This window comes from Ischnura elegans, chromosome 12 (assembly GCF_921293095.1).
Source record: "Ischnura elegans chromosome 12, ioIscEleg1.1, whole genome shotgun sequence".
Lineage (NCBI taxonomy): Eukaryota > Metazoa > Arthropoda > Insecta > Odonata > Coenagrionidae > Ischnura > Ischnura elegans.
The window spans coordinates 17,425,074-17,452,380 of record NC_060257.1 but is presented as its reverse complement, the minus strand read 5'-3'; the positions used below and the strand labels follow the sequence as shown (position 1 = coordinate 17,452,380).

The following is a 27,307-nucleotide window of genomic DNA, read 5'->3' as shown; positions in this document are numbered from 1 at the left end:
ATTTGTCATTATTACATGTTTCATTGCTGACGATCACGTGGAAAATAAGGTTAGCCAACTACTGAAAATTCATCGTTGGAAACTACGTAACCATTTATTACACTGTTATTATGAGGCTGTTACTAAGTGAGGTCATTTGATAATTTCTCTCTATCAGGTTGTAATTAAGGAGATAAATATTTTTACAAGCTATCAGGCATTTTTGAACTGTGCTTCTCGGACACAACTGATTACTGCAGCTTTAATCATGTGAAACCTTATTATTATAGAAAATTAAAAGTAACACTCAGGAAGGTTCACGTACGAATTTTATGATAACTAAGTTCACTCGCTCATTGATTCAACCTGGAGGTTGGTATGGGTTGGTGAGGGTAAAGGTCACCAGAAAATAAACTGCAGCGATGTAAATATCCCGTATGCAGTTTAAGGGGGCCAGTTGCTTTCTCTGGGCCACTTGGTCACTGGACCACTCGTACTTCGAGGATTTTGTTCGTGGTGTCAGAAGACTTCTCCCGGTATTTGAACCGCGACCCTCTGATCAGTAGCTTAACAATCAATCCACTCTCCCACCACGATCTCTTTTTCGTACCAATTAGAATTCGAAACGAGAACTTAAATGCATGAATTTCACTTAAGGGAATATATATGAATTGCCATGGGGATAAATTTTCCCCTAGACCGGGAATCAAACCACGGCCCTTTGGTTCTCCGGGCCTCTGCGTGTACCACTACGCAATCCAGGTTCCTCAATTCCATTCCTAATATTAAGTACCATGACCTTCGATAAATTTGCCATGGTAATTTAGGAACCTGGATAGCGTAGTAATAATAATAATAATTCGCCTTTATTGGTCAAGATTGGGGCTAGAACGTCCCATCTTCATTCTAACTCCTCGTCAAATGTTAAATTTTTGGAGTTAAATACATTGTCAAAATGCTCATGAAATTGCATGCAGAGAAATTGACATAGAAGCACGCTTTTCAGACGCGTTGTGGTTTGCACAGTGACCCGGAAAGCCAAAGGTCCGTGGTTCGATTCCCGGTGTTGGGGAATTTTTTCTCATGGCAATGCATGTCTACTTCACTGCCGTTCACGCGGCCGACTTCGAGATATTACACGCTTTGGGGAAGTAGATGCTGATAGGGATGCGAAATTGTTGCTGAATTACCCTCACGGCTCGGCCGATTAACCTTTTGGGTTTCCCAAATCGTTCAACCTGGCCACTTTACTCCCAGACGAGAGTCGCCTTGGAGGTCATTACCTAACCTTCGCAATACAAAACTCAGATATGCATCTCTTCCCCATCACCTCCTTCCAAAACCTTTCATCCTCGCTCTATCTTGTGGAGGGAGAGATCTCGCCTCGGCACAAATGTTTACAGTTTCGGGAAACATCCATTTCCCCACACTACTCCCCAAGAGAAAAAAATCAAGGGACCGCATTCTTCTCGGAGGTGGACACGTATTTTTTTGTGCGCGCGTGTGCGGCAATTGCGCTAATATTCCTTCTTTTGTCTCCACCCACTCCATTAGCCCTCTGCCGCTGGTCCCCCCTCTTGTCCCTATGCGAGGCGTCTACCTTTACCGGGCTGGTCCCGTTACGCCCTCTTCCGATACCGTTACCCTCCACAACCTGACTCCTCCTCCTCCGCAAGTGTTTCCCCCCTCCCCTACTCCTCCTTTGCAACTCTACCCCACCCCCCACTCTCGCCCCCTCCTCCTCTTCCACTTCCATTCCTCGTATCCATCATACCACCGCATCCCGTTTCCCGTTCCCGCCGATTTCCTCAAGACTGAATCACACAATTATTTTTTTCCATCCCTTTTGAGGGATAGCTCAAGCGATGGCTCCAATAATGGCGGTAAAAATGACCGTTTCCATGTTAGAAATATTATAATGAAAGATAGTTGTAATTTTCCACCATAATTTAATTCTCACGATGCGTTTCGGCTCACAGAACCATAAACTGGTACAAGACAGACAGTGTTGTAACCGATGATGGCTGTATGAGCCCAAAAGCGTCGTAAGAATTAAATCATTGTGGAAAATTGCAACTGCATTTAATTTCAATGCGTCGAACTTCCGCTGTACATATAATTTTTGTTTTTTTCCCGGCGAACAATTGCAGTGAAGTTTTCTCGGGTTTCGCACCGGGTCAGGTCCTCCATTTCTCCTTCCAACGGATTGGTATTGGATTCCTGAATCCCTGAAGACGATGGGCGAGTTGTCCATCGAAACGTTGGAAGGAGAAATGGAGGACCTGACCCGGTGCGAAACCCGAGAAAACTTCACTGCTTCTGCTGTACATATTTTATGAATATTGCTCGAGAAGAAGTTACTAAAATTAGGGGTTAAAAATGACACACGGCCTGTGGAACAGTTTGTATAGAGCTTCAATCAGTTGAGCTCAATCATGGAGAATGTCGAAAAATTTGACGACGAAAATTTCACATTTCGATATTCCCGAATAGCCCCCCCAGTACGGGAGGAACGGTATCGTTGAGGTCCATCTAACGATATACATATATATTTTAGCGAAACGGGAACAAGTTTGTTTACGTTGGATTTATCTCACTTAAATAATGATACTCTGAACGCGGTGTGCAGTGTACTTGGATGGCTGACCCGTTATTTACTGTGAGGATCCCGTTTTCCCTTAAGCCTGAATAACACTATCATTTTTTCCCTAATCCTTTTAGAGGTACAGCTCCAGCTATCGCTCTGATGATGGCCGAAAAAATGACGATTTCACGGCATCATCTTCTGCGATGTCAATCACGAATCGCTCAGCTTTCCTTTCTATATTATTCAGTTCACGGCTTAAGTCTTCCTGCGCGGTATCCCTTATATTCGCTGCATATTATTCACGGTGTGACCGGACAGGTGCGATATAATACCTCTCTCTTACGCGCTTAATTTTCTGAGAAATATTGGTAGGGGAGAATTGGCGCTTTTAGTAGGGACAAAGTTAATATCACGCGAAAGTGTTTGTCGAAGTGACCAATAAATAAGACGTCCATTTTTTCACACTGTCTCCCCACTCTATCCCAAAGTAGTACTAAGCCTTAATCACATTTTTTCCATTCCTTTTGAGGGACATATCCAGGGATTTCTCCAATGGTGACAACAATGACCGTTTTTCGCGATGATTTTCCGCGATGGCTCTAAGGATAGATATCCCATTCCTTATTTTATCCTACTGCTGACATTTTCCATGGAAGAAAGTGGATTTTTTCATGGAAGATGACAGCAATGGAGGAGTCAAGGGTGAAGACACTCAAAATGCGATGCTACAGAAGAATGGTGAAATTCGATTTATTAAGAAAATTAAATGCGTCGGCGGCGTGATAATGAGGAAGTCTTTAAGGAGAGAGTGCGAGAGAAGAGAAGCCTCCTGAAAACCTTGAGGAGAAGGTGGGACATAATCGCCGAAAGTCTCAAAGTGTCCAATTCCAAATCTTTGTTCACATATATATTTGATGTATTACTTGTATTTTGAGGAATTAAAATTATTATTATTTTAACTTGAGGCTTGAAGCTTTAGTCATATTTGTTCTCCCTTTTATAATAGTTGCGCATTTATTGAAGCACTACCGGTCAAGGTAGGTTTACATGGATAATTTTGCCGATTTCCCCAGTCTGTCATCCCTTCAAATTGGACGTCTCACTTCAATGCACAATAAGGCCTACGGTCTTTCATTATATCAATAAATCCTGTTCTCTTCCTTCCCGTCCCTTGCTTACCTTATATTCTTCCCTTTGATATGGATTTTACATCCCCTCTCCCCTTAGTACTCCCTCCATCCAAAGCATCTGTCTCCTCCGTATCCCATAAGTGGTTTGCTCTTGTCGCCCACTATGTTCAGCACTTTGTCGTTCCCCTCACTCTGTCTGTCGCCTCTCATGGGGGGAAAAGTATATCGACCTGCGATCATATTAATAAACAGAAATGCGCCCTCATAAACTTGACCAGCAATGTCGTTGGTACCAACATTAACGTTGGCCACTGACTTTACGCATTTTTTATGGGCAAGTGAGCACCCCATTCATTTTCATCTACCTGTTTAGCGTTACGTATGCGCAATGACTAATGAAGCATGTTTGTGTTTAGCTCAGAGAAAGCTCCTTATGAAACAGTGTTAACTCTTTAAAGACCGAACTATCTTACCCACTGATATTTTTATTCTTTTGCATATCCTATTTATTTTAAAACCTTATTAAGATATATTATTAAAGAAAACTCGTACCAAAATTTTTAAATGCGTTTTCAAGCATGTTCCCAGATGGGAATACGCCACGAAATTTTGCAATTGCTTGAAAAAATAAATATACTTACACTTGACCAAAAACAAAGTTTAACAATGTGATATATTTTGAATAAATGAGCATTTTTAATTGTATATAATTAAAATTGAAATTAAAAACAAAAATATATAAAATTAAAAAAGAAGCATACATTTGCAAACAAAGAGTTGTTTTTTGTTTGAATTTTATTTATTTTTTAACAGTATTAACTCAGACCGGCCAAATTTTTAGATACGTGTTGTTAGAACTTAGCTATTAATATACTGATTCCATGGTAACATGTTCGTATCCTTAGTACTATCATAGTTTCTGGTCTGACCTCGTGTCATTACACTTGGTGCTTGGCCTATGTCCAGCGGACGAGCTCGTTTCTGATTAAGGCTAGTATGAGTGCTGCATGCCGGGTGTGGAATCACCCCGTGCCACACACCTGGTGGCTTGAAAGATGCCTCGTAGATATAGGCCTCCAGTTGCTTCCAGAGTCTATCACACTTAAAAGTTGCGATTTTCATATGTTAGCGATGTCTTTCCTCTCCAGACGCGCGAAATCAAGACGTCTCGATGTCTGACGTCATGCTTTTGGTCGTGACTTGTGGGCACACTGCTCTTTGCCGACGGCTAGCCCTGAGTTCAACGTCCTTGGCCGTGATTCGTTGCGCGCTAGTTTAAGTCGTGAATTTGGTGTGTTACATCGGTCAACACGTTTGCAAGCAATCTCGCGGGTCCCCTGAAGCTGGGCGTAGTTACCCCCAAATACTGACCCCAGGTTAATTGAACATTTCAGTATATGCATCTTCCAGTTTTTAATTAGTTTCTTCGTAATCTAAATTTCTTTTGCATGCGCCGTAACTACCATGAGTACGCCATCCACTACTCAGCTGCATAAAAATCACCCAAATTTAATGAAATCACGACTTTAGGTGTTGTGCGTGGGTAGAGTTCGTTTTTCCAAGTAATTTTACGAAAAAATTGTATTGACCGGCCTAAATTGTATATCCATGTCGATTTGATAGTTTTTTGTTTATTTCAAACTCGGTTTTAATTTCCTCAAAAATATTTTCGGAATAAAATTGGCTAAAACAAAGCCGCGTTTTTTTTGGCATTTTGTAACTCGTGGATGGATCACTTACAACGACAAATTTACGTATTTCATTTGCTAGCAAGTAACTTTATTTGCATAGTATTATGTTTGTGACCTTAGCATTCCCCTAATTTCTTGCCTGACCGCATATCGGTGTCCATAGTACTTAGCCTGTATCCGGCGTTTATTTTATGCGTTAAACGTCATTGCATGCAATGTGCTTATTGCGGTATGCTTTCGTGGAAATCGACACTGTAGTTATAGTAATTTCTCCATTATCACCCTAATGTATTAATTCAGTAGATATAAGACTTATACCCCTAACTAAGTTCAGAGGACATGGCGATATCTTTTAGAACCACGTAACAGGTAAAATGATCACAGACAAGCGTTTTTGATTATCCACATATTTTAATTTAGCGCTCCATATTTCGACAAACTATCTTTAAAATTACGTAGTGCGTCGAAACCGGGGTAGGTTATTATAAATTTTGGATTACTTAAACGTTTGCCTGTGACTATGATGCCTATTACTCCTCACTTTATTTGTAAACTCCGACGTCTCCACTCACATATTATTTTCTTACCTTTGATTACTTTCCATTTACATTCCAATCCTTCTCCTTAAATTCCGTTAACTTTGCAGTAAACTTTCCTCACCTACCAAGTACAGCACTTTCTTATTTCTTTTTATCGCTGTCCATTTTAGCCTTCTCCACCCTCCGCAATGCATCTTAAACGCTTCCTATCCATTATCACTCTCCTTCCTCTGGTTCCACGTTTCCGACCCGTGCAGCGCTTCTAAAATGCTCAACGAACGAAAGGGAAAATGTGCAGACTATGGGGAATGTACAATCCTCAGAGAGGAAAGACCATTTGCAGAACTTGGGAAGAAAATAGCAAAAAAAACCTCAGTGGGAAAAAATTACCATTAGTACAAAAACATTGAGTGACGGTCCGAAAGAACCAATAGGTTTATTATGTTATTGCATCAAGTATTTTTCCACCTAAAGTAGGCCATACTAGACTGGAGATAATTGCTTGTAAAAACTCTTCGACCCCTTCCAAAAAATTTTAATACTAAAACAGGTTTAGGGAGTACACGGGAATTAAGTATGTTTTGTATTATAATGAAATATTTTCTGTTACCACTGGGTGGTCTGCGTTAATATATTACTCCATGCCACTGGGCAATAAGCCCATTTGCAAGTATGTTATTAAAGATGATAATTTTAGACTTATCAGTTGGCTTTACTTCACACCCTTTCACGGTGATAATAAACTCTCTCCTACTCATACCCAGACCGTTCATTGCCTGGTCTTATCCAACGCCTCTCTTTCCCTGCCATCTTTGCTGCTTTAACTATGATCCAATTAGTTTGTCTGCACTAGTCATATTTCTTGGAAGTGAGGTATATGAAATGATATATTTTTACGGAAGACCTGTATTATTTTTTAAAATCCAAACTCTCAGACTCCCGTAACCGTTATATGGATCCCCAATGTTCCATGAATATATGATTCAGAATGCATATCTGAAACTTGCCAAAAAATTTAGATGAGAAGAGCAACATTGAAACCTGTCCGTGAAAGCTCTTGTGCTTCATAGTGGAGATATTTGGATTGGGTTAAGGTTTAGAAAAGCGATTAATACCATGCTGAATTTTTGTGCATCAAAGGAGAAATTACTGCTAGAAGTAAGCAAAGAATATGAGACAGTGGTTGAATGGTAAATTCTGAAAGTGGAGTAAGTCATTGGAAAAGAAAGATGATTCTTCCCACGTGAAAAGAAACCCTTTGTCAAAGCGTGGGAATCTCGCTCATACTTGTTCATTTTCTTTGAAACTGTTGCTGTTTGTTATAACTATATCCTTTGCTGCCTATTGCAGCAGTTAATCCTTTCCTGACCTGGTAACTATTTAATATTCAAAATGCAAAAGGATTTCATGATTTATGCGAAATGAAATGGCAACTACAAGCCATACTCTGCATTATTTACTCCAGAGAAGATAATTTTTTGTAAAAAATTTTGTTTATTAAAGAGAGGCTTATAATTATTGAAAACGTGTCCTTTTCTTGCGCAAACCTTTGCTAGTGCTCTAAGATAATATGAGTATTTATAAGAGTACATAGAGTGTTTGCCATATTGCCCGATCTTGATGCTTTTCAACCTTTTCAATGTTACCAATCAAGGATACTAAAGTTACTGCTTTGAATTTCCTCTTTGCAGTTAAATTCCCTTTTCCTTCAATATGTTGTGCCGATTATGTTCCGTAACATGGTGTTCCTTTTTGTAGTTTTTTATTGAATTACCATAAAATACAAGGAAGAATTATCGACTGAATGTGACATAGTCATAATTAAAAAAATATGAAGGTGTATGTTTGGTAGGATTAAAAAGTTAATGTTTAACGTTCCTATGATACTCACCATGCCCAATACCTACTTTACAATGCGATCACAGCAACGTCAAATGCAAATGTATGTAGATTTACCTTGATTACAGCTTGTTTACAGGTTAAAGAAATTGTGGAATTGAACCAAGGCGATAAGATTAAGATAAATTGCAAATATTTATTTGTGGTGCACTCCCCAGAGCAGATGCCTACGAGGAATTTCAATTATTGACATTAATCAATAAATTTTGTAATACTAAAGCATTTCTTTAATGAATTTTTCCATGGTAGTATGTAATTTTATTTTTTTTCAGTTCACCATAAACGAAAGTTGAAGTAGTAAAGTTCTGATAGATTTTTTTAAATCCGTACAAGATAAGACCACAAAAAATGCTGCAAAACGTTACTGTACAAGCATCAAATAAATCCTTGGAATTTAGTCTTATTACAACTTTTAAATTCACTTTTAATAATTTTCGCTTAAAAATGAAGTGTCCCAAGTATAGGTAGTTAGGTCATCGGTATGTAAAAGGTATAGTAAATTAATGGAAATCACATTTTTTCAATAAATTTTATTTAAGTGAGTAGGATACATGATTCATTTAATACTTTTCATAGCAATCACGCCTTCTTTTGACTACGCTATCGGAGGCTAAGTGTACATCTGAATTATCCACAAAAATTATAACTGGTCCATTTCGAACCTGGTAACGTATTTTTCATAATTATAACGAAGTTAAATAAAAATGTTCGGTTCGAAAAAGATGATATCACCCATTGCTCAGTTAAACTAATCATAGCGACTAAGTTTATCAGGATTGATCTCAGTGATGTTATCACCCATGATTTCAATGGAACTGATTATAGTGACTTAGCTCATCAGAAGTCTCCCAGACACCGACAACGCTTCAAAATAATAGCAGATGATGTTATTCAATAATCAGTCCTTTCATAAATTATTACCTTCTATAGTGTACTGGAATTACTTTATACATCATATTTTTACAAATTATGCATATAATAAGTACGTCTTGGTTTTTTTAATGCTCCAGAATACATGTTCTTGTTTTCTCCTTGAATTTTTTATCTTTAGTTTCAGTAGTAAGATTGAATTTGCTTGTAAAACAAATCGAGAAATTGATGCAGTGGGTCTCCATTATTTTATTTTAATGCATTCAAATATCCTTGCATGCCCTAAACTGCACGGTTGCAAGATTTACTTAGTATCTTTTTAATCCCTGAAATCGTAATAGAAGTTATGCATTTATTTTGTTGAATTTCTTACGCATAAATTAAGTTTATGGTCTATAAGCACCAAAGTAATTAAGCATTGATCTAAAAAAACAAGAATATCTCCTGGTAGTCATACGTCGTTGTCATAATCGTGGTTATTTTAGAAGTCACATTGCCGTATTTACTTGTCTAGTTACATGCAATAATTAAATAACAACTTAGATGACACGTACAGTCAACAGCATCACAACTTAAATATATATCCTTAAATAAGTAGAACAAATTATATGATACCTGTTGCGCCTCATGAAAAGAGAACAACGATGACTTCATGAAAATGGTGACATTAAGGTTCTGTCCTGCCTCAAGCATGAATAGAAGCTTTTAAAAACGTTCTTTAAACCTTTATGTCATACTTAAAAATCACTCAGTCTCAGAATCATGAGATTTAATGTTATAAATTGCGCGGATGGTATCAGCCAACATACACTTAATATGCAGTTGATTTATCCAGTGGAGGGCGGCTGTTCTGTTTACGTCTTGTGATCGGAGTAAACACAATTATATTCCATGAGGAGTATATATACCGCACTTATATGCCCTTCTTGATTCTCAAAGGAGGTTACCTCTTTGCGTAATGGAGGAATTTACATATTAGTGACTGTTATCAACCCGTGCCTCCGTATATACAAAAATTACCTCATATTTTGCTATTCTTTTTTTGGAATCGGCTTAGAGTCAATGCGGGAAACATGTCCAATCCCAATCTTTGGCAAAGAAAGTCACTTTCACTCACTAGATGGTGGGTTTGTGTGGAAAGATTATCGAGTCCGGTAGACTCATTGAGTCTAATGGAACCATTTTCATTCAAAGGATTCGTCAGGCTTTCAGGCTGCTGAAATCCACAGCCGATCTTCACTTTTTTTTACAGTAAGGGTTCAGGAAGGGAGGTTGAAACTCAATACCACAATTTGTGTCTTCTTAGAAGCACCATTCCCTCGAATTCTTGTCCTTCCCTTTCGAAAATCGTTTCTCGCAGTTGCCCGTGCCTCACCATGACGGCTTTGGACCGGCTCAGAGCAGCTGGTCGTTTGCATTCTCTTCGTTTCTCCACCAAAATGCGACGATCAAAATTCAAAGACGAGTTGCTCGTAGTCCTTTCATTAGGAGTTGATTACCCTCGTTATCCAGTCCACCGTGTGTGCGACTCGGTGATATATTCCTGGTTGACCTCGCTGAGCGCAGGAATATCCTGCGGACACGATGCCGATGAGGTACCACCTGCCGGACCGCTCCATCATTAGTGGTCCTCCGGAGTCACCCTTTAGTGGAATAATAGAAAAGAAATTAGAGTATTGCTCTTTGATTTTTTAGATGGGGCCATATTTAAGGAGTAGGTGCGAGAAACAAAGCGAATGCCCTTTTCATCAAGATATCAAAATATATTTAATTGTTCCGGGACTAGCCACAGCGATCACTTATACGGAGTCGCCCGCAATGCACAAATTGTGCGAAAAATCCTCTGTGGATTTTTCTCACAATTTGTGCATTGCGGGTGGACTCCGTATAAGTTATCGCCGTGGCTATTCCCGGTATACTTAAATAAGTCCAGAGCGAACACCTCTTTGTGTTCAAAGTTCGGGCTCTGCTGTCCGACTGTGGCGCCGTGCGCACGACTTGGACTGCTAGTCGCATAATATGCTCAGCAGTCCATACCACCTTGTCCGGTAAAGCTCACAAATTTCCTCGGTAGCTGGCTAAAGCACTCGACAGGAAATCGGGGAATCTGGGTTCGAATCCCGGTCAAGGCGAATGAGTTTTCCTCTGTGGATTTTTCGCACATATCAAAATTTACTCCATTAACTGCACTTCCACTGACGGCTTAAGAAGTACTTTCCGCGCATTCTTATCTCGAAAAACCTATTGAATACATAATTTTCGTACATGCTCTTTCGGTGGTCATACCTATCAAAGCAGAGGCAAAATGTTGTTTATATTGTTTATTGTTTATATTATAAACGTTGTTGTTATATAGAAGTAAATTTTACAAAAAACTAATTTATTATCCATACAGAGAAAAGGTATTAACAAATAATGTTATTTGCATACAGTCGGCTGGAATAGCTGGAATAAGTATTCATTTGTAAAAGTAAGGATCAAACCCTCTGCAGTTTTTTCTCCATATTCTTAATATTATATGATTATTCTAAGATTTTCAGTTATTACATTGTTGCTCACATTCAATTAACCTTGGCTCTTTGAAGGACTTTTTCAACCAATTAAAAAAAGTTTTTAATCCTGCTTTTAGTCACGTTTTACGCTTATAGTTTTACATTTATGAGTTGTCACTATTTTTTGGACAGCGAGCTTATTTGTTTATCAGATTACTTCATGAATTAGCTTTTATGGCTCCTATCCCCTGGGGAAAATAAAACTATTGGAATTGGCAAGGAATGCAAAATATATGTGGGCATACCTATTTTCTCTTGTTTAAATGAAATAAATTCCATTTACGAATAGAAGTCTATACCGATGGAAGTCAATGCCTGACAAGCACTCTCGAAATGATTTTAAGGGTGCACTATCAGCCGTCAGCTGAATATTTTTAATATCAGAAATCTACACGTTTTTAATCTTTGAAAACACTTATGAATATACTACTTTAATTATGCATTTTAGCATCCCTTTCGCGAAAGCATTGCGTTGAACTCCATTCAGTGCTAATGACTTTACAAGTGAAAAGGAATGCTAGAGAAGGAAAAATTATACTGCTCAACTAACAAGATATAATGCAATTCATATTTATAAATTAATCACAATCGTCTCAAATATTAATTCAGGCAGCTTTCAGTTGAATATATCCGAACGAGCATGCTATTTATTTTCATGGTATATTTCCTTTTCCTGTTTATCCGTTAGGTCGTCATGCTTCCGTATCCATTTATTCATTTTTTCCCCACTTTTCCGCCTTTTACCTCTTACAATTGGGTGTTATGCCTCATAGCGCGCAGTAATCTGTTTATAAGCCTCATAGCATGCTCTTATCTGTTTATCAGTTTCCCTTTCTTTTATATCTATTAAAATCGAAAGCATCCCACCCATTTGCTGTGAAACTTGACCACTCATCTCTTCATCTGTCCGTCTCAATCTAAACATCTTCTCCTCTGTTATTTGTCATACTTGAAAATGTTTATGTATTAACAGACGGTAATAATGTACATTGGGTGTATTTATGGCGACTGTTTTGATCAAGAGTTACTTTTTGTAATTTGTTTTTGTAGTTTTTCGTAAATTAGAACATTTGCATATTTTTTTTATTCTAACCTATTTTCATTCGTTTTTTTAGGTGTTCCTGAATTATTACTAATTTTTGTTTCAGGGTTAAAGTTTTGTCATCTTTTCTGTTTTTCATTGCAACTTTTACAAAATCGACGCGAATTTTTTTTTCACCGAAAGTTATTAATAAGTACATATGCTATTATATTTCAAGACTGAGAATCTCCAGTTAGCAAATGCATGTTTCACGAACGAATACAATACACTTCAGTTGTTTATTATCTATAATTGAAATAGGCGCCGTGAATTTTGCCTAATTTAAAAAAAAACGTCGGCCAGTATGAATAATCACGCTTCCCAGTGAGCCATATATGACTTCAAAATGATTTTATATTTATTTAGATTTAGCCAACAGATTATGGCATAAGGGCAAAGATGTTTTCAAATTATTGATTATCGTAGTCAATCCTTAAATTCGCCTTATTTCTTAATACAAGATAATCAATAGCCATAATTTATTTGTTTTCATTCCAAATTTCCTCCGGCGTTAGATTTAAAAATATAATCCTATATTACTAGGGATTCTCATTTTATTTTCCATGGAGCAATAATATGAATTTTATTGGAGGTTTACCTCATCGTAATCCTTTATTTCTGAAAATTTATCCAATAAAATTAAGAAAAAATATAGCGTATTTCTGGAACTTTAAGTTGGATTTTGCGCAGAAATAATGCAGCTTATTCTCTTCGGAAGCTCAGCCTTTTTATTTTTCTTTACTTTAGAAAGGCACGTAAACTAGAACAACAATGGTGATAACAAACTGTTTACCAACATCAGCTGTTACTATATCTCCAACACCCCCACTTAACAGCTTATGTCGTCAGGCCCATTCCATTCCTCAATTCTTCAAATTTTATTTTTGGAAGTGGCTTCGTCAGTGCATCAGCAACCATGTCCTCACTCCTGCAGTAAACAAGCTGAATAACATTATTTTTCATTAAGTCTCTTATAAAATGGTGCCGGACATCGATGTGCTTCGTTCTGGCACTAAATTTTTCATTTGAAGCTATTTTTATGCATCCCTGGTTGTCTTCTTAGATTATTATTGGTTCATTCTGCACCTCCCCCACGTAAACTTGAACAACAATGGTGACAACAAACTGTTTACAAACATCAGCTGTTACTATATCTCCAACACTTTATACCTACACTAATGGTTCGTAACACCTGTAATCAGTTTGTAAGCCTCATAGCATGATCTAATCTGTTTATCAGTTCCTCTTTCTTTTATATCTATTAAAATCGAAAGCATCCCTCCAATTTATTCTGAAACTTGACCACTCATCTCTTCATCCGTCCCTTTCACTCTGATCATCTTCCCCTCTGCTATTTGCCATTCTTGAGCATATTTATGCATAAATAGTCGAAAATATGGTACATTTGCTGTATTCATGGCGTAGCTACGTATTGGACAAGATCTACTTTTTTAATTTTTTTCTCATTAATTGATTATAAAGATATTTGTCCAAATTAACCTCATAGAACTTAAGGTAATTTCTCCTACCAGTTCTGCTCTAGGAGGGGTTCCAATTATGCAGCAGCCCCCAGTAATTGGTTTTCCAAATACCGTAATGTCTTTATTAAATGTATATGTAATAAAATTGGTGGTTTACGGCGATACTTAGTGGAAAAAGCCAAGGGCGAACCCAGGATCAAAACTAGAGGGGGGCAAGCCATGGTTGTTCAAGTTGTAGATAAGACTTAAGCATGGAAAAGGTGAATGAAATCAACATTTTAACGAAACTGTAATACAGCTGCCCCCTCCTGCCCCTCGCTGGGTACGCCCATGGAATAAGCTGCACATTTTGAATGAATAACTTACTCTTTGTTTTCCACAGAAAATTTTTCACTGGCATACGTAATAGTTGGGGCCATTCAATGATAAAAGACTGGATGTGGTTTTGAATGAATCGATACCTCCACTGCAAAAACGCTCAACAATCGCCCACCGAATCATATCCGCTCACCTGGTAGCCCAACAATACGAATCCGTTCAGCTGCCAGTGTCCGGATAAATAAATTCTCATCTCCTGATGTCTCCATTTTTCTGGGTTTCACCGCGTGGATTTTCTTTGTGACGACAGGAATACTGGAGAAACTGTCGTCACAAAGAAAATCCACGCGGTGAAACCCAGAAAAATGGAGACATCATCTAGACAACGCCGCGGAAAGCTACGCATCAAGCTCATCTCCTATTCTCGAAGCTTGGAGGTGAGCGCTTATGCCTCGGACACTACCAGCTGAGCGGATTCGTATTGTTGGGATACTAGATGAGCGGATTTGATTCGGTGGGTGATTGTTGAGCGTTTACGCAGTGGAGGTATCGGTATGTCATCGTGTTTATGGAAATGAGATGGGTAATCTGCTGTAGTTACCTGGCAGGAGTCCCTTCCTCCACCCCTGTATCCTGCGCACATCATCTCCTCGTGAATGACGACGTTGATTCCATTGGAGCGATGCCACCGTTCGCATAGTCGATTGTCGAGCACGGGGACGTCCACTGCCTGCAGGGTCTTCGGCCTCAGACGCGATCCTGTTTCGAGAAAAGCTTGGTATTAGAAGTAGGAAGATAATTCGCATAACTGCGTCTTTGGTTTGTTTTAGAAGGCCGGGTTAGTCAAATTAAAAGGTTGCTAATGTCAATAGAGTGACGTAATACCTCGGATTGCCGCGGCTGTTCACTCGTTAATGATTAATTAAATTAATTTTTTTTCATTTTACTAATGTCAGGGGGGGCTGGCCTCCCTCGCGGACGATGATCATCCTTGTTTAGAAATTAACTATTATTTAAATGATTAACTTACATTTAAATCCACATCTTTGATCTTGATACCATTTCCCGAAATCGAAAATTTAAAAATATTTTTGCTCATAATACTACGGTATATTGCAGCGTAAAGCGTAAGGTACATCTCACGGCAGTGGTGTATGGATCCTCATTTTGGGGGGGAGCGGGTTCCCTTACTAGGGTTAGTACGGGTAGTAGTGCTTAGCCGTAATTCATAATGAGGGGTCGATTATGAATGTGGGACCCATATAATATTTAGGTTCATTTAACCCATTTTGCAAAATTCACGGACTCATGTTTAACTATGTGATATTCCAATTTTAGATATCTTGGATGTGAACCACTACTTTTTTTTAAATTAATCCTCCTGGGTTTTGATGAATAATCATCTTCATCAGGCGTGAATTCTTAACTATTTATATTCTAATTGTAACCTTAGTTACGTATTAATTATTTAAAAAGATGATGATGATTATTGGTAAACTTTTGGAAATAAGGAAGTCATTGCGGTACAGAGTGGTTCATTAGCAATTCTTCTGAGAAACTCCCTATTACTATTATATTTCAACCCTATTATTTTATATTTCAATGGGTTAAAAATGTGATTAAAAAATCACATCACACTGGCTATTCGAGGAAATGATAATGGGATAGGGCAAAATGAATTCTGAGATAGGATAGCCAACTTAAAACACCCTTAGGAATCACCGTTATTTCTTTGGATGTAGACTTGGATCAAAATTGCTTTAGCTTGGATGATTGAGAACATGCTTTGGTGGACAAGTTGTCACGCAGTCATATTCTTGTTGAAGATGATTTCATGCAGTTACTGACACCTAATAGGAAGATGTCTCACCGCAGAGGCAAATATAACAGCTTTATTTTCGTTTGAAGACAGTATTTAAATGGGAAAGTATGTAGATGCAGATGAACAATTCGGCCTCCACAAAGTGTATCAATTTTCGACCGCACGTGATGCAACTACTATTATAATCATTAATAGTTTTTCTTATTATTTACTGAAGATTACGTTTGGGCTGAGGAGGTCAGTGTTCTGTGCGATTACTTTTTAAAGATAGAGATAGACTTTTAAAGATAGACGTTGACTCGAAAGGGCGAGCTACTTATGCCACTAATTAGCTCAAGTCGTATGCGTATCAAAACATTGTTACCCGAAGGTCTCATGGGGTGACGCGATGAAATATGACAAGAAGTAAAGAACTAAGAACCGGCTTGTATTTCTAATTGGTTTGTTGCCACTCAAATAAAAAAAAACGAAGACATAAAATGCATTTTTGCACTAAAGAACTCAGTGGCTTAGCTCATAAATTCTTTGACTGGCAATGAAGACAGTTTTCCCGCAAACATTTAATAGCATAATTCAATAGTAATTAATGAGCTAGGTATTGTATAAATTATTATCAGTAAAATTCACCTTATTAAAAAAAATAAATATTATCTAATATATCTTAACAAAAGAGACCTCCATTTATTCTTCGATAAGTTTATCTGTCGACCACTTAATGCTAAGTGTTTTCAACATCGCCAATGCATCTCAATAAATTAAATATTTGCCAATCTAAATAATGTATGTTTAATTTTTTTAAATCCTTTTCGATAAGTAAGATTAAACTTAACAAGACACTCTAAAGTTGTAGTGCACCCACGCATACAACTATGCATGAGACAAAAAACTGCTGAAAAAGGTGCTTATTAAAAATTAGCAGATTTCAATGTAAATTCATTTTAAAATGTACCAGTTGACTCGTAAAAGACACACTGTGAGCTCTGTAGCAATTTGCACTTCCTCGTCACCATTAACAACAGACAGAGAGAATGAGGGCTCAAGGGGAGCCCTTCAGGGATACAACACACAGGGGCCGGGAAACACGTCAGAGACTTATACGTCCGATCACCCGGGGAGGGGCTGGCGAGGAAGGAAAAAGGAAAGAGGCGCCGCCGCGATAGGAGCCCGTCGACGCCTCTGGGATAGGATAGGTTCGGAGGGAATGGGACGAGGAAAAACACACCTCAACGATATAGAAGCGAAGAGGGCCCACTAAATAACGAAACAAAGCAAAGCTATTAATGTTCCAACAATTCTGGAGGATCATTCTATGATGAAGAATAATCCAACGATCAAATCGTTAGATACTTACAATAGACACTGGATTCGGGGGAAATGCCCCCGCGGACTCTCCTCCACCCCTCTCGTTATCAAGTCGTGGACTTATGAACGGGAGGCTGCTTTTCTTGGACTTAGAGAAATTTTATCGACTGTTAATCGGTGTTCGAGTTTCTTTCCCCCATTATTATGGGGCCAGTGTCCCCCTCCCATTACCCTATTGGGCAAGGCTCATCGGGAAGTCGATTTCTCTTTGCTTGGCTGATGTTCTATAGTTTATTCTTTATCATCTTGGTTCATTTTTCTTTTATATGACAGGATTTTATTCATGGTTTTCGTGGTAGTTTTTAATATTTCATTATTTGTCAATGATTTATGAGTCCATGGAAGGTAGTTTTCTTGTAATTCTATTCTCAGTTCTGTTCTTAACATTTCATAGGCGGGACATTCTGTAAAAACATGCCATGCACTTTCATAAGTAGAATAATTTCATAATGCAGAAATTGCAATTTGGGGTCTCACTTACAATAGACAAACAGAACCGGTGTATTTAACTTCACAAGCAAATAGTTCGCTCCATCTAATGGCAGGCAAAGGAGCGTGATAGAAACATCTTGGCGCCAGCTATGTCGCCGCAATTAGTGTCTCACCGGCTTGCAATGCTCCCCACCCGGCGGCCCAGCCGTGCTGTCCGAGGAAGTCCTCGCCTCTGGCCGGGAGGCAGATGGGTGCGATGTGCGGCATGTATCTCACGGGCCGCTCCAACTTGAGCACGGCCACGTCGAAGCGGTCCGCCTGCGGCGTGAACTTGAAGCGCGGGTGCACGCGGATCTCCCGCACGCCGAACGTGTAGGCGGGCAGGGGCTCCACCGCCGAGTTGATGACGTAGTCGCCGAGGGTCACCTGCACCTGCCGCGGTGTCGCCCTGCGAATAGTGACGGGAGAGATTACAACGACAAACTGGCGATCGTGAGGAAAAATATAACACGCAGAGAGGATTTTTTTCGTTTGAGTTAGTATTTACATAGTAGTAGTATTTCTCTCATAAAGCTGAGTTAGGTAAACTGATCGATGATCAGTTTACCTAACAACCTAATTGGTGAAAACATTATGGAGTGAATTACGACTCATCCACGATCTATCATTGAAATGTAGCTAAGAATGCCGCCCAAATCCTCAGTTTATCGGAACTATGCGGCGTAAACATATGCCTTGGAAAGAAGTTTTTAGGAAAAGCATTAGCAGAAGAATAAAACGAGGAAAAATGCGTTTGAATTGGTGAAATTCGCGATTAACACGCTTTTTTTTACGGGCAATCAAGAAAGTTTTCCCGCAAACATTCAATAGCATAACTCAATAATAACAAATGAGTAATTTATCGCATAAATTATTATCAGTAAAATTCACCCTCTTTACTCAGCGCATATTCGCGGGAAATTTTCCGTGGAAGCAGGTATCTATGCTGAAATCGATGACTACAAGGGACATATCGATGGCTAAGTTCTAACAACACGTGTCTCCAAATTTGGCCGGTCTGAGTTAATACTGCTAATACTGTTAATAAGAAATAAAATTCAAGAAAAAAACAACTCTTTGCTTGCAAATGTATGCTTCTTTTTCAGTTTTATGTACATTTGGTTTTTAATTTCAATTAAAGTTATACACAATTAAAAAAATAAATCCTTTTTTGCTCTCCTGAAAAGTTGCTATTTTTGAGATGCGACCAAATGTAACTAATGTAGTTGAATTCACTGTTAACTCCGTAACTAATTTATTAAACAGTCATTATGCGATAAGGTAAAATAAGTAACTTTCTAATGGCAGAGCATTCATTAAATATTAATCAATGTAAAACCACTATTTTAAAGAAGTGAACGGAGAAATTTAATTTTTACATCTAAAAATTAATACATTAGTGGATTATTCATTCGACCACTGAATACGCTCTCATGTACGGCTCATTAAAATATCACTGAATTCAGCGAAAGAAATTTATATGCCATGTATTGATAGCACCAGTCCTGTATAAACAGTGTATGATGGTAGCTCCAAAACGATTTAAACCTACGTACCTATATTTTCCAACATTCTTAAAATGTTTTCTGTTGTAATGCGATTGCATATATAGAGTGGAATAAAGATATATTATTTTTATTAATAAAACTATATCATATTGGCGGCCTCGGTGGCGGCGGGGTAAGGTTCTCGCCTGTCAAACTGAAGGTCGCATGTTCGAGTCTCGCCTGGGTAGATTTTCCCCTATCCAGGGCATGGCTGTTCGTGTACGTTTAATTGTTAAATTTTTTGAATAACTCCATATAAAATGGCCAATATGAGCTGTATTTGGTGGCTTGAGAATAAAATAAATATAAAAATATAAAAATAATAAATTATTATTATTATCATTTAATTTTGGATCATACGAATGCCATAGTTCCTGAATTTTACTTCGAGTTTAGCCCGTTCTCCACGTTATTGATTCATTGATTCAATTCAGTGCTTCATTTAATTTTGCTTCTGCTTTATTTCATTTCGAAATGCGAAGCTGGGATCCTAATCAGTTCTGGTCATTAAGTCATTTGAGTGAAAGATTCACATGCGAGGCCATTAGCTTTGTAGTATTGTTCTAGCATTCTCTTCGTAACTTCTCAGAGGTCTCTTACTGCCCCATATTCATTCTCTCGCACAATGAAATCGCATCCTCTGCTGCATACATGCATTGTCTACCCTCCCTATGTGTGAATTAGAACGAACCATATATTGCGCTTCCCACCTAATCTTTTAAATAATCACATGAACAGACTTGAGTACATTACTCATGTCAGGTTGATGAAAAGAAGAAGCCCCTTAAATCCATTTAAAGGTGTTGAGTGGTAAGTTGTCCCGAATTAATTTCAATTTGAACGATGGGAACTGTTCCGCTAGCTAGCTATCCGCTAGTATTTAGCATTAAACTGTTCTTAATTCTCAATTTTCATCTCTCACATTATCATAAAGGGCAAAAAAAACTTTATATCTCACCAAATTTTTTATGGGTGCTTGTTTTAGGTTTTATTATTGCTTGAGCTTCGTTAATTATTATTTTAGCCGTCATTTAGGACTAAGTTTTCGTTCTTATTATCTTTCTTATCTCTAAAGTTTTATCGAGACAAAGAAGGACGCATGCTTAGAAAACCCCAAGGCCATTTATTACCTATGATATTATGAAGCAATAAGAATTTACAGGAGATTGATGTTTTGGGAGACTAGGCTATTACTTGGTGTTTTTACGCGAACCAATTCACGAAATGTTGCCATATTTTTGTGATACTTTACTGGATATTGCAATTTTAACTAAGATGATGTAAATGTGAACTCGTTATGAAGTTGCCATTTCTTAAAATTGGCTACTAGAGAACAGGTGAGGATTAAAATATAAAAATTCACGAACTATTTTGTTTTTAGCAATTAATGTTAACCTTAGCTGCCCGTGGAAAAACAGTATTAACTTAATATTCATGCTTATTACGTTTTGTAAATAACAGTGGAGTAATTGCTTTTTGACTTTCATCACACGAAGCACTCGCTACAGGTCTCCACCTCTAAACACTCGGAATTGACTGACTCGGTATATCTACGCATAACATCGGCAGACAAAACTTCTTGAATTAAACGAAAGCATGATGAAGATTGGTTCTTCTTTGATGAAATGGTTCACAAGAAGATCTGGTTCCCGCTGTAGCCGTGTGAGGTGACCTTGGGGCGAGGGTATGTGCTTCGCTGCGATGCAGGCTGCTAGTAGGTAGCAGAGTACCCTGCTAGCGGGTAGCACTTGGCTTAAATAAGGATTATAAATACCTTATCAAACGAAGGAAACTTTACGACCATACGCAATTTTAACAGGTGATTATTAAGAGATATTTCCCTGAGCTCAGTGCCTCAATGCATTGGTAATCTCAGACGATGTAAAACTTCCATCCACTCGTACAGAAACTAGGTCCATGTGACGTCACGTGGAGTGGCATCGCATGGGCGCCAATCTAGCCTTTTTCAAATGCGGTCAAAATTGACCACTGCCATTCGTCTAAACTGGGATTTGTTAAACCAAATAACTTGTATATTATGAATACACTAATGGTGGGTAACGAATGGCAATCAATACCTTTCGTTTTCTTTGATGAAGGAAATTAGGGTATGGTAGGTTCAGATGCGTCGGAAGTGACCTTTACCTGGCCAGGGCTTTGGTTGTTCACTCACCTGGCGACGCAGTGTCCTGCAGTGACGACGTGATATCGGTTGACGAGGGATCCTCCGCAGCGGCTGGACCCGATGCGGATGTAGGCCTGCGGTTCGAGGAGACAAGAAGAGTGTGCATGTCGGGGGAAGAGCCGAGGGAGGGGAGGAGATCAGCTGGCTAGGGACAGAGGGGAGGGGGAAGGCATCTTGGAAAGGAAGCCGTTGGAGGGGGAATGCTGGGCCACCACGTGCAATGGGGATGTGGAAGCTGGTGTAGAGAGATGATGATGCGAGGGTAGATTTTACATATCCATAAGAAATATCGATTGTATGTGGTCAGTTTTGGCAAAAAAAATGTTTATTTGCCAACTTTTCGAAATTAAATGAATTCCAGCTTCAGGGCTGCATAGAAATATAAGGATACAACACCTACATGTAATAGGTCGATAACCAAATAAATTCAATTTTAAGAGGGATAATGACCTTAGACTTATTTTATGGGTACCTCATAGTTGTTATAACTGGATGAATTCTCCTATTATTATTTCAAGTGGAATAAATTTAATAATGGAACTTATAAAATATACGCTTGATGTCTTTAGGAATCACCAAAAGACATGTACAGCATGAAAACTACAATTACACAATTGAATGTTGTTTTCATTTTGTACATTTGAACTCGTAGGGGTCTCTATTGGTAGTCCTTGGAGACATGATGCCAATACTTTTTAAGTTCTGCTATTATATTTATTCCTAACCTACTATTAGTGAACTACTCTAGTCAAAACACAGTAAGGCCTCCTCCCGTTCATTCTATCTAAAAATCCTATTCTCTTCCTTCCCCTACCTCGCTTACCTAAAACTCCACCCTCTAACACCGTTTTTAACATCCCCTCCCCGCTAAGTACTCCCTCCATTCATACCTTCTGTCTCCTCCGTATCTCATCTAAAAGCTGCTTTTCCTCACCCACCATGTCCAGCACTTCGTCGTTCCTTTTCCTCTCCGTCCATTTCACCCTCTCCATCATTCTCCATACCCACATCTCGAATGCCTCCAATATTCTCTCGTCCTCTTTCCTCAGTGTTCACGTATCCGCTCTGTAGAGAGCTACACTCCAGATCAAACTCTTCACTAACCTTTTCTTTAAACTCTTACAGAACGATCCTCTCAGAAGCTCCTTCCTGTTCATGAACGCCTCCTTTGCTAATGCAATTCGCTTCCTGATGTCATTGCTACTGTGTCCGTTTCCCTCTAATGTGCTGCCCAAGTAGTTGAATTGCTCTACCTGCTCAAGTTTTTCCCCTCTCACTTTTATCTTCAGTCTCACATTCCTCGCTCGCCATGCTTCACAAAACCGCATTGCCCTGGCCTTCGTGTGATTCCTATAATCCTATATGATCATAAAATTCAAGTTCCAAATTTCCCACTTCTCTAGGCATTATCCTTCCGAGCAACGCCGGGTGGCCTCTGGCAGTTTCCTATATAGCGCGGAAGTGTTCTCTCGGTCGTGCTTGGAGTTGGTGGCCCATCGCAGGATGACATCAACCGTGGTTGGGTGTGGGATGTGAAAGCTCAGCGCGTCACAATGGAATTGTGGGAGAGTGATCGATCGGGAGAAAGGGGAGGGATTCACGGAAATCTCGAGGAAGGCGACCGATAGAAAGTTGACTGTCGGCGGGCGTGGAGAAATTAGGATAGGTGCGCTACGGGAAGATTATAACAGAATGCAAGGCTTGGAAAAAAATGTGAATGTCATTAATTTCAATGACTAGGCATGAGCCTACTATTAATTATGACATTGATTTGTAATGTATTTTCATTGAGAGTATGCAAGGAAGTGTACTTTTAGCTTATTGCTCAATTTAAAATATTATGATGACTAGGCATAAGCCGATTAGTATATTCTACAGTTGCTTTGTGAATTGTTTTCAGTGGGAGTATGCCAATAATACTTCTTTTAGCTTATTGTTAAATTAAAAAGCCGTTCCTGCTGCATTAACAATCATTCCAATTTTCTTCAAAGTTTTGACACGAAGATTAGTGAATTGATGAGTTTAACTATAGAATTATAATAAGAGGAAATTGCAGCACATTAAAAGTTATTTCTAATTATAAAGAGTTGAATTTAATGAAGCTTTACTTGATTATTTAGATGGTCCATAATTTAAATCACTCTTGAAAGCCATATGGTGAACCACTAAAGATTGAATAAAGAATCAATAATTTGTTTTGTAAATTGAAGGAATGAAAAGCTAAACTAATTTCTTTATTTTCCAAAAATCAGTCAGGCTATTTGATAATTTTCTTATTCATCATCATTTTCTGACGATCTGAGGTAATATGGCAACAAAATAAAATTATTTGAAAAGAAAGATTTAACTGATGTGTTGCAATACAATGTTCTTGATAGTTATGCAATGATTTTGGTAACTTTTGATTAGAAAAATGCAGCAAATTGTCTAGGACTTCTTTATCAACAAATGGCATAGTTAAATCTAGAGATATTACCGGTAGATAATGGGTATAGCCGTCTCACAGGGTACACACCAATACTTGACCACGAGCATCATACCTGCCAGGGGAAGCTTCCGAAGCCAGCTTCATCTCCACCTACGATTCGCCTTTGGGCACCAAGTTTCCCTACTGATATCCCGCAACCTGTGGACGAAAAGAAACAATGAATTCGAATCAGATTTGGATGAACAGATAGATTCAAGTAATAAATGGCAGATTCCAAAATTATTATACACTAGAATTTTCAAAAACTTTCTCACTAGAACTTCAGTGAGGAAGTGAAAAGTGCCAAGTAGTTATATTTAGATTGTAAGGCCTCCTTAAGATCTGTATAATTAATGGAGTGAAAATTTCTTCAGGTGTCTTATGTTCAGTTCACTTATGTTTCGAACGTATTGTCTTCTTCCTCAGGGCGTGATTGAATTATAACTTTATGATATTTCAATTGAGCCCTGAGAAAGAACAATATTTTTTGAAAAGTCGGCTGACTGAATTATTTTATTTATAGACCTAAACCAGATGAAATAGTCTCATAAGTAGAAAAGAGAAGTCTTGGAACAAAAAAGTTGCTTGGCAGTACTTTCTATATTGAGTACTGCAATTTGTTTGAAGACTTCAGTAGTTACAATCGAATTTTCTGACCGTTTATTTATTTCATCAGAGTGTTTGTCTTTTTTTACCATTTCAATGAATTATTTATCGAATTTTTTAATTTTTTAAAATATTAATTCTAAATGAAATGAATGCAGCACTATAATTCCTATTGTAATATGAATCTAGCTCACTAAATTTTTCATTTTGATGTCAAATAAGTGTTTCCATTACACCAAAAATATCTCAAAATCCTGAAATAGATTGCATACGTATTATTTTTATCAATAACCTTAGAGTTAGATTATCGTCTGAAGAATTACTATGTCAAATACATTTGACGGATAGGAACAAATCAATGTGGTTTCTACTCCATTTAATTTTGTTGAGTAATCTTATAATCTGTGAGGAATATATTATAATCCTTGCAAAGTTGGAGTCTTGAGACTCACCATTACAATATGAAAATATTCTGGATAAAAAATAGATATAGTATTCTACCCAAGCATAGAATATAATTTTCAGGTCTGACATTTTATGATCATAATTTTGGTATGAATTCAGATATCATTGTTCTAAAATTTAGTCTTTAACTATAAATAATTGCTGTTATCATTAACTTCCTATTATATCCTCCCGTAGTTTAATATGCTCATTTGACTTACTCTGGCCTAAATATATTCGTAAACGATTTTAATGCGATATAGCGGCATTTTCAATCACCTTGTTCTACTTCGTGTTTACTGCTGTACATTGGCTCGTTCATACGGTCAAGAAATATCTTTACTGCATTTATTCATCAGATACTATTGTCTAGAGAGGAGATATCCTGTAGTTGTATCATATACAATCCATATTTTGCCCAGTAGGGTTTTTATTTTTCCTATTTCTCTTGGAATCAAATGGTATTTTTTCTTGTTTTATTCGGCGTGGTTATGCTTTATTGTTCAGAGTCAAAACGGTAAATACTACATGTATTTCTTGGCCGTCGCCGAGTCTGATAAATAAATATATACTACGTATTTGATGCAAATCGAGTGCTCACCTTTTCATTAGATCTGTCACTATAACGGGTTCGCTTTGGTAGCTCTAGCAAATACCTGTATTTACGTGCAGTATGAAAAATTATCCAAGGGAAACTAATTAACTTTAATTGTGTTCGATCTTCCAATTGGAGGTCAGGTGTGTTCTCTGCATGGATAACTGAATGATTCCTGTCCGATTCCCAGGCAAGATAAATGATTTTTTGGCGAATTTCAGTCCTTAATGCCTGCTTTATTCACCTGCATCAGGGACAACGTGAACACTGAATTATAATAACACAATTTTGTTTAAAATGGCCTTCGAAGATCAATTTAAGAACTTTGAAGTTTGAGACGTTTGGTGGAGTCCAGAATCTTGTCCCTATCATAAAATATAATTTTAGGCTCCCTGGATAGCTAGTCAGAAAGGAGATGTTGAAGCATCAAAACATGTATAATTTACGGAGGATCCTGCGTTTAGAAGTAGCTACTAAAGTAACACCATAAAATTTATTTGACATATAAAGTGTTATTCAAGCTTAGTTTTAGGTAAAATTAAAATTCTCATAAATAGGCCAACTTTCTATTGGGCGCATACTTTTTTTTGGTAATAGATGTTTCATTTTTATGATGGGCACAATATTTTGTCGCGTTTTGTTTCTAATCCTATTTCGTCGAACTATTGAATTGTATATTAGCACTTACTAAACTTGTGGAACGTAAATAATTATTTTAGGCTCACACAATTTAATTTTACAGCTCAAAAGGTTGTCATGAAAATATTTTACACTTAAGAGTGAAGAAGGAGCTATTTCCGCACATTTTTAGCGTATCATATCGTGAATTTTATACTGTAGTGCATTTGTAGTTAACTTTTCCCTTAAATTGTTACTTGTAATGACATTGCATGCCTTCCCATGCAGAATTGCACGTTTGCTGTACTTAACCCAGCATATATGACTGATTCTCGGCTCAGAAGGATATCGGAAGCATAATTTTAAGGTCTGATACTATTATTAACTTTCAAACGAGCTAGGCCAAATATATTTACTATGTACCTTGATAAATCGATCAAACGGCAAAAGTTTTATCACAAATATTTCTCCGGGCATATTTTTGACGAAAATTATTACGCAAAGACAGTCGCATTCAAATTATGATCCCAATAAAGAATTAATTCTCTTTAAATTGAAAATAATATGCTTTTATATTTTTAATTAGCAAAAGGAAAAAAAGGATTACTTGAAGAAATACAAGATGAAATAAGTGTGGGTATACTCAATAAGGTGTTTCATTCAAAAGATGAAGAAGAATAATAATTTATGTAAGAGTAGTGTAAAGGAATAAAAAAGTAAGAGGTCATGGATTTGAAGAAGTTTGACATTACTGCGGTTTCATGAAGTCATTTAATTAAAAGGAAATTGAAGAATATAACTAGGTCTAAAATCTATGAAATCAGTAATTATGTGAGCGGTGAGAATTCAGTATGATCTTTAGAACCATAAGAACGAAGACATCGCGGATTACAAAGAGAATAATAGGGAAAAAACGACCTTCATGGCCTGAAAAAATGTGAATGCCGCTATAAGAAGAAAATAGAAAGCAAAAAAAGCAGTATTTCATTACATATGCGCAAATGAATACACGGAGAAAGGTAAATTACACCAAAAAGAGAGTGGATGCGCTATATTTAAAGGT

At 37.7% G+C, this 27,307-nt stretch overlaps 1 protein-coding gene across 1 annotated transcript in view; it reads right to left on the bottom strand.

Moving 5' to 3' along the window:
* Positions 1 to 8,354: 8,354 nt before the first annotated feature.
* LOC124169560 (serine proteinase stubble-like) overlaps positions 8,355 to 27,307 on the bottom strand; it is a 30,014-nt gene continuing 11,061 nt past the window's right edge. The window contains exons 2-6 of the mRNA XM_046548200.1: positions 24,055 to 24,140; positions 21,503 to 21,588; positions 17,917 to 18,191; positions 14,729 to 14,886; positions 8,355 to 10,338 (exon numbers count right to left, since the gene is read on the bottom strand). Of these exons, the coding sequence (XP_046404156.1) occupies positions 10,180 to 10,338; positions 14,729 to 14,886; positions 17,917 to 18,191; positions 21,503 to 21,588; positions 24,055 to 24,140 (764 nt within the window). The 3' untranslated portion in view covers positions 8,355 to 10,179. The remainder of the gene's footprint in view (positions 10,339 to 14,728; positions 14,887 to 17,916; positions 18,192 to 21,502; positions 21,589 to 24,054; positions 24,141 to 27,307) is intronic.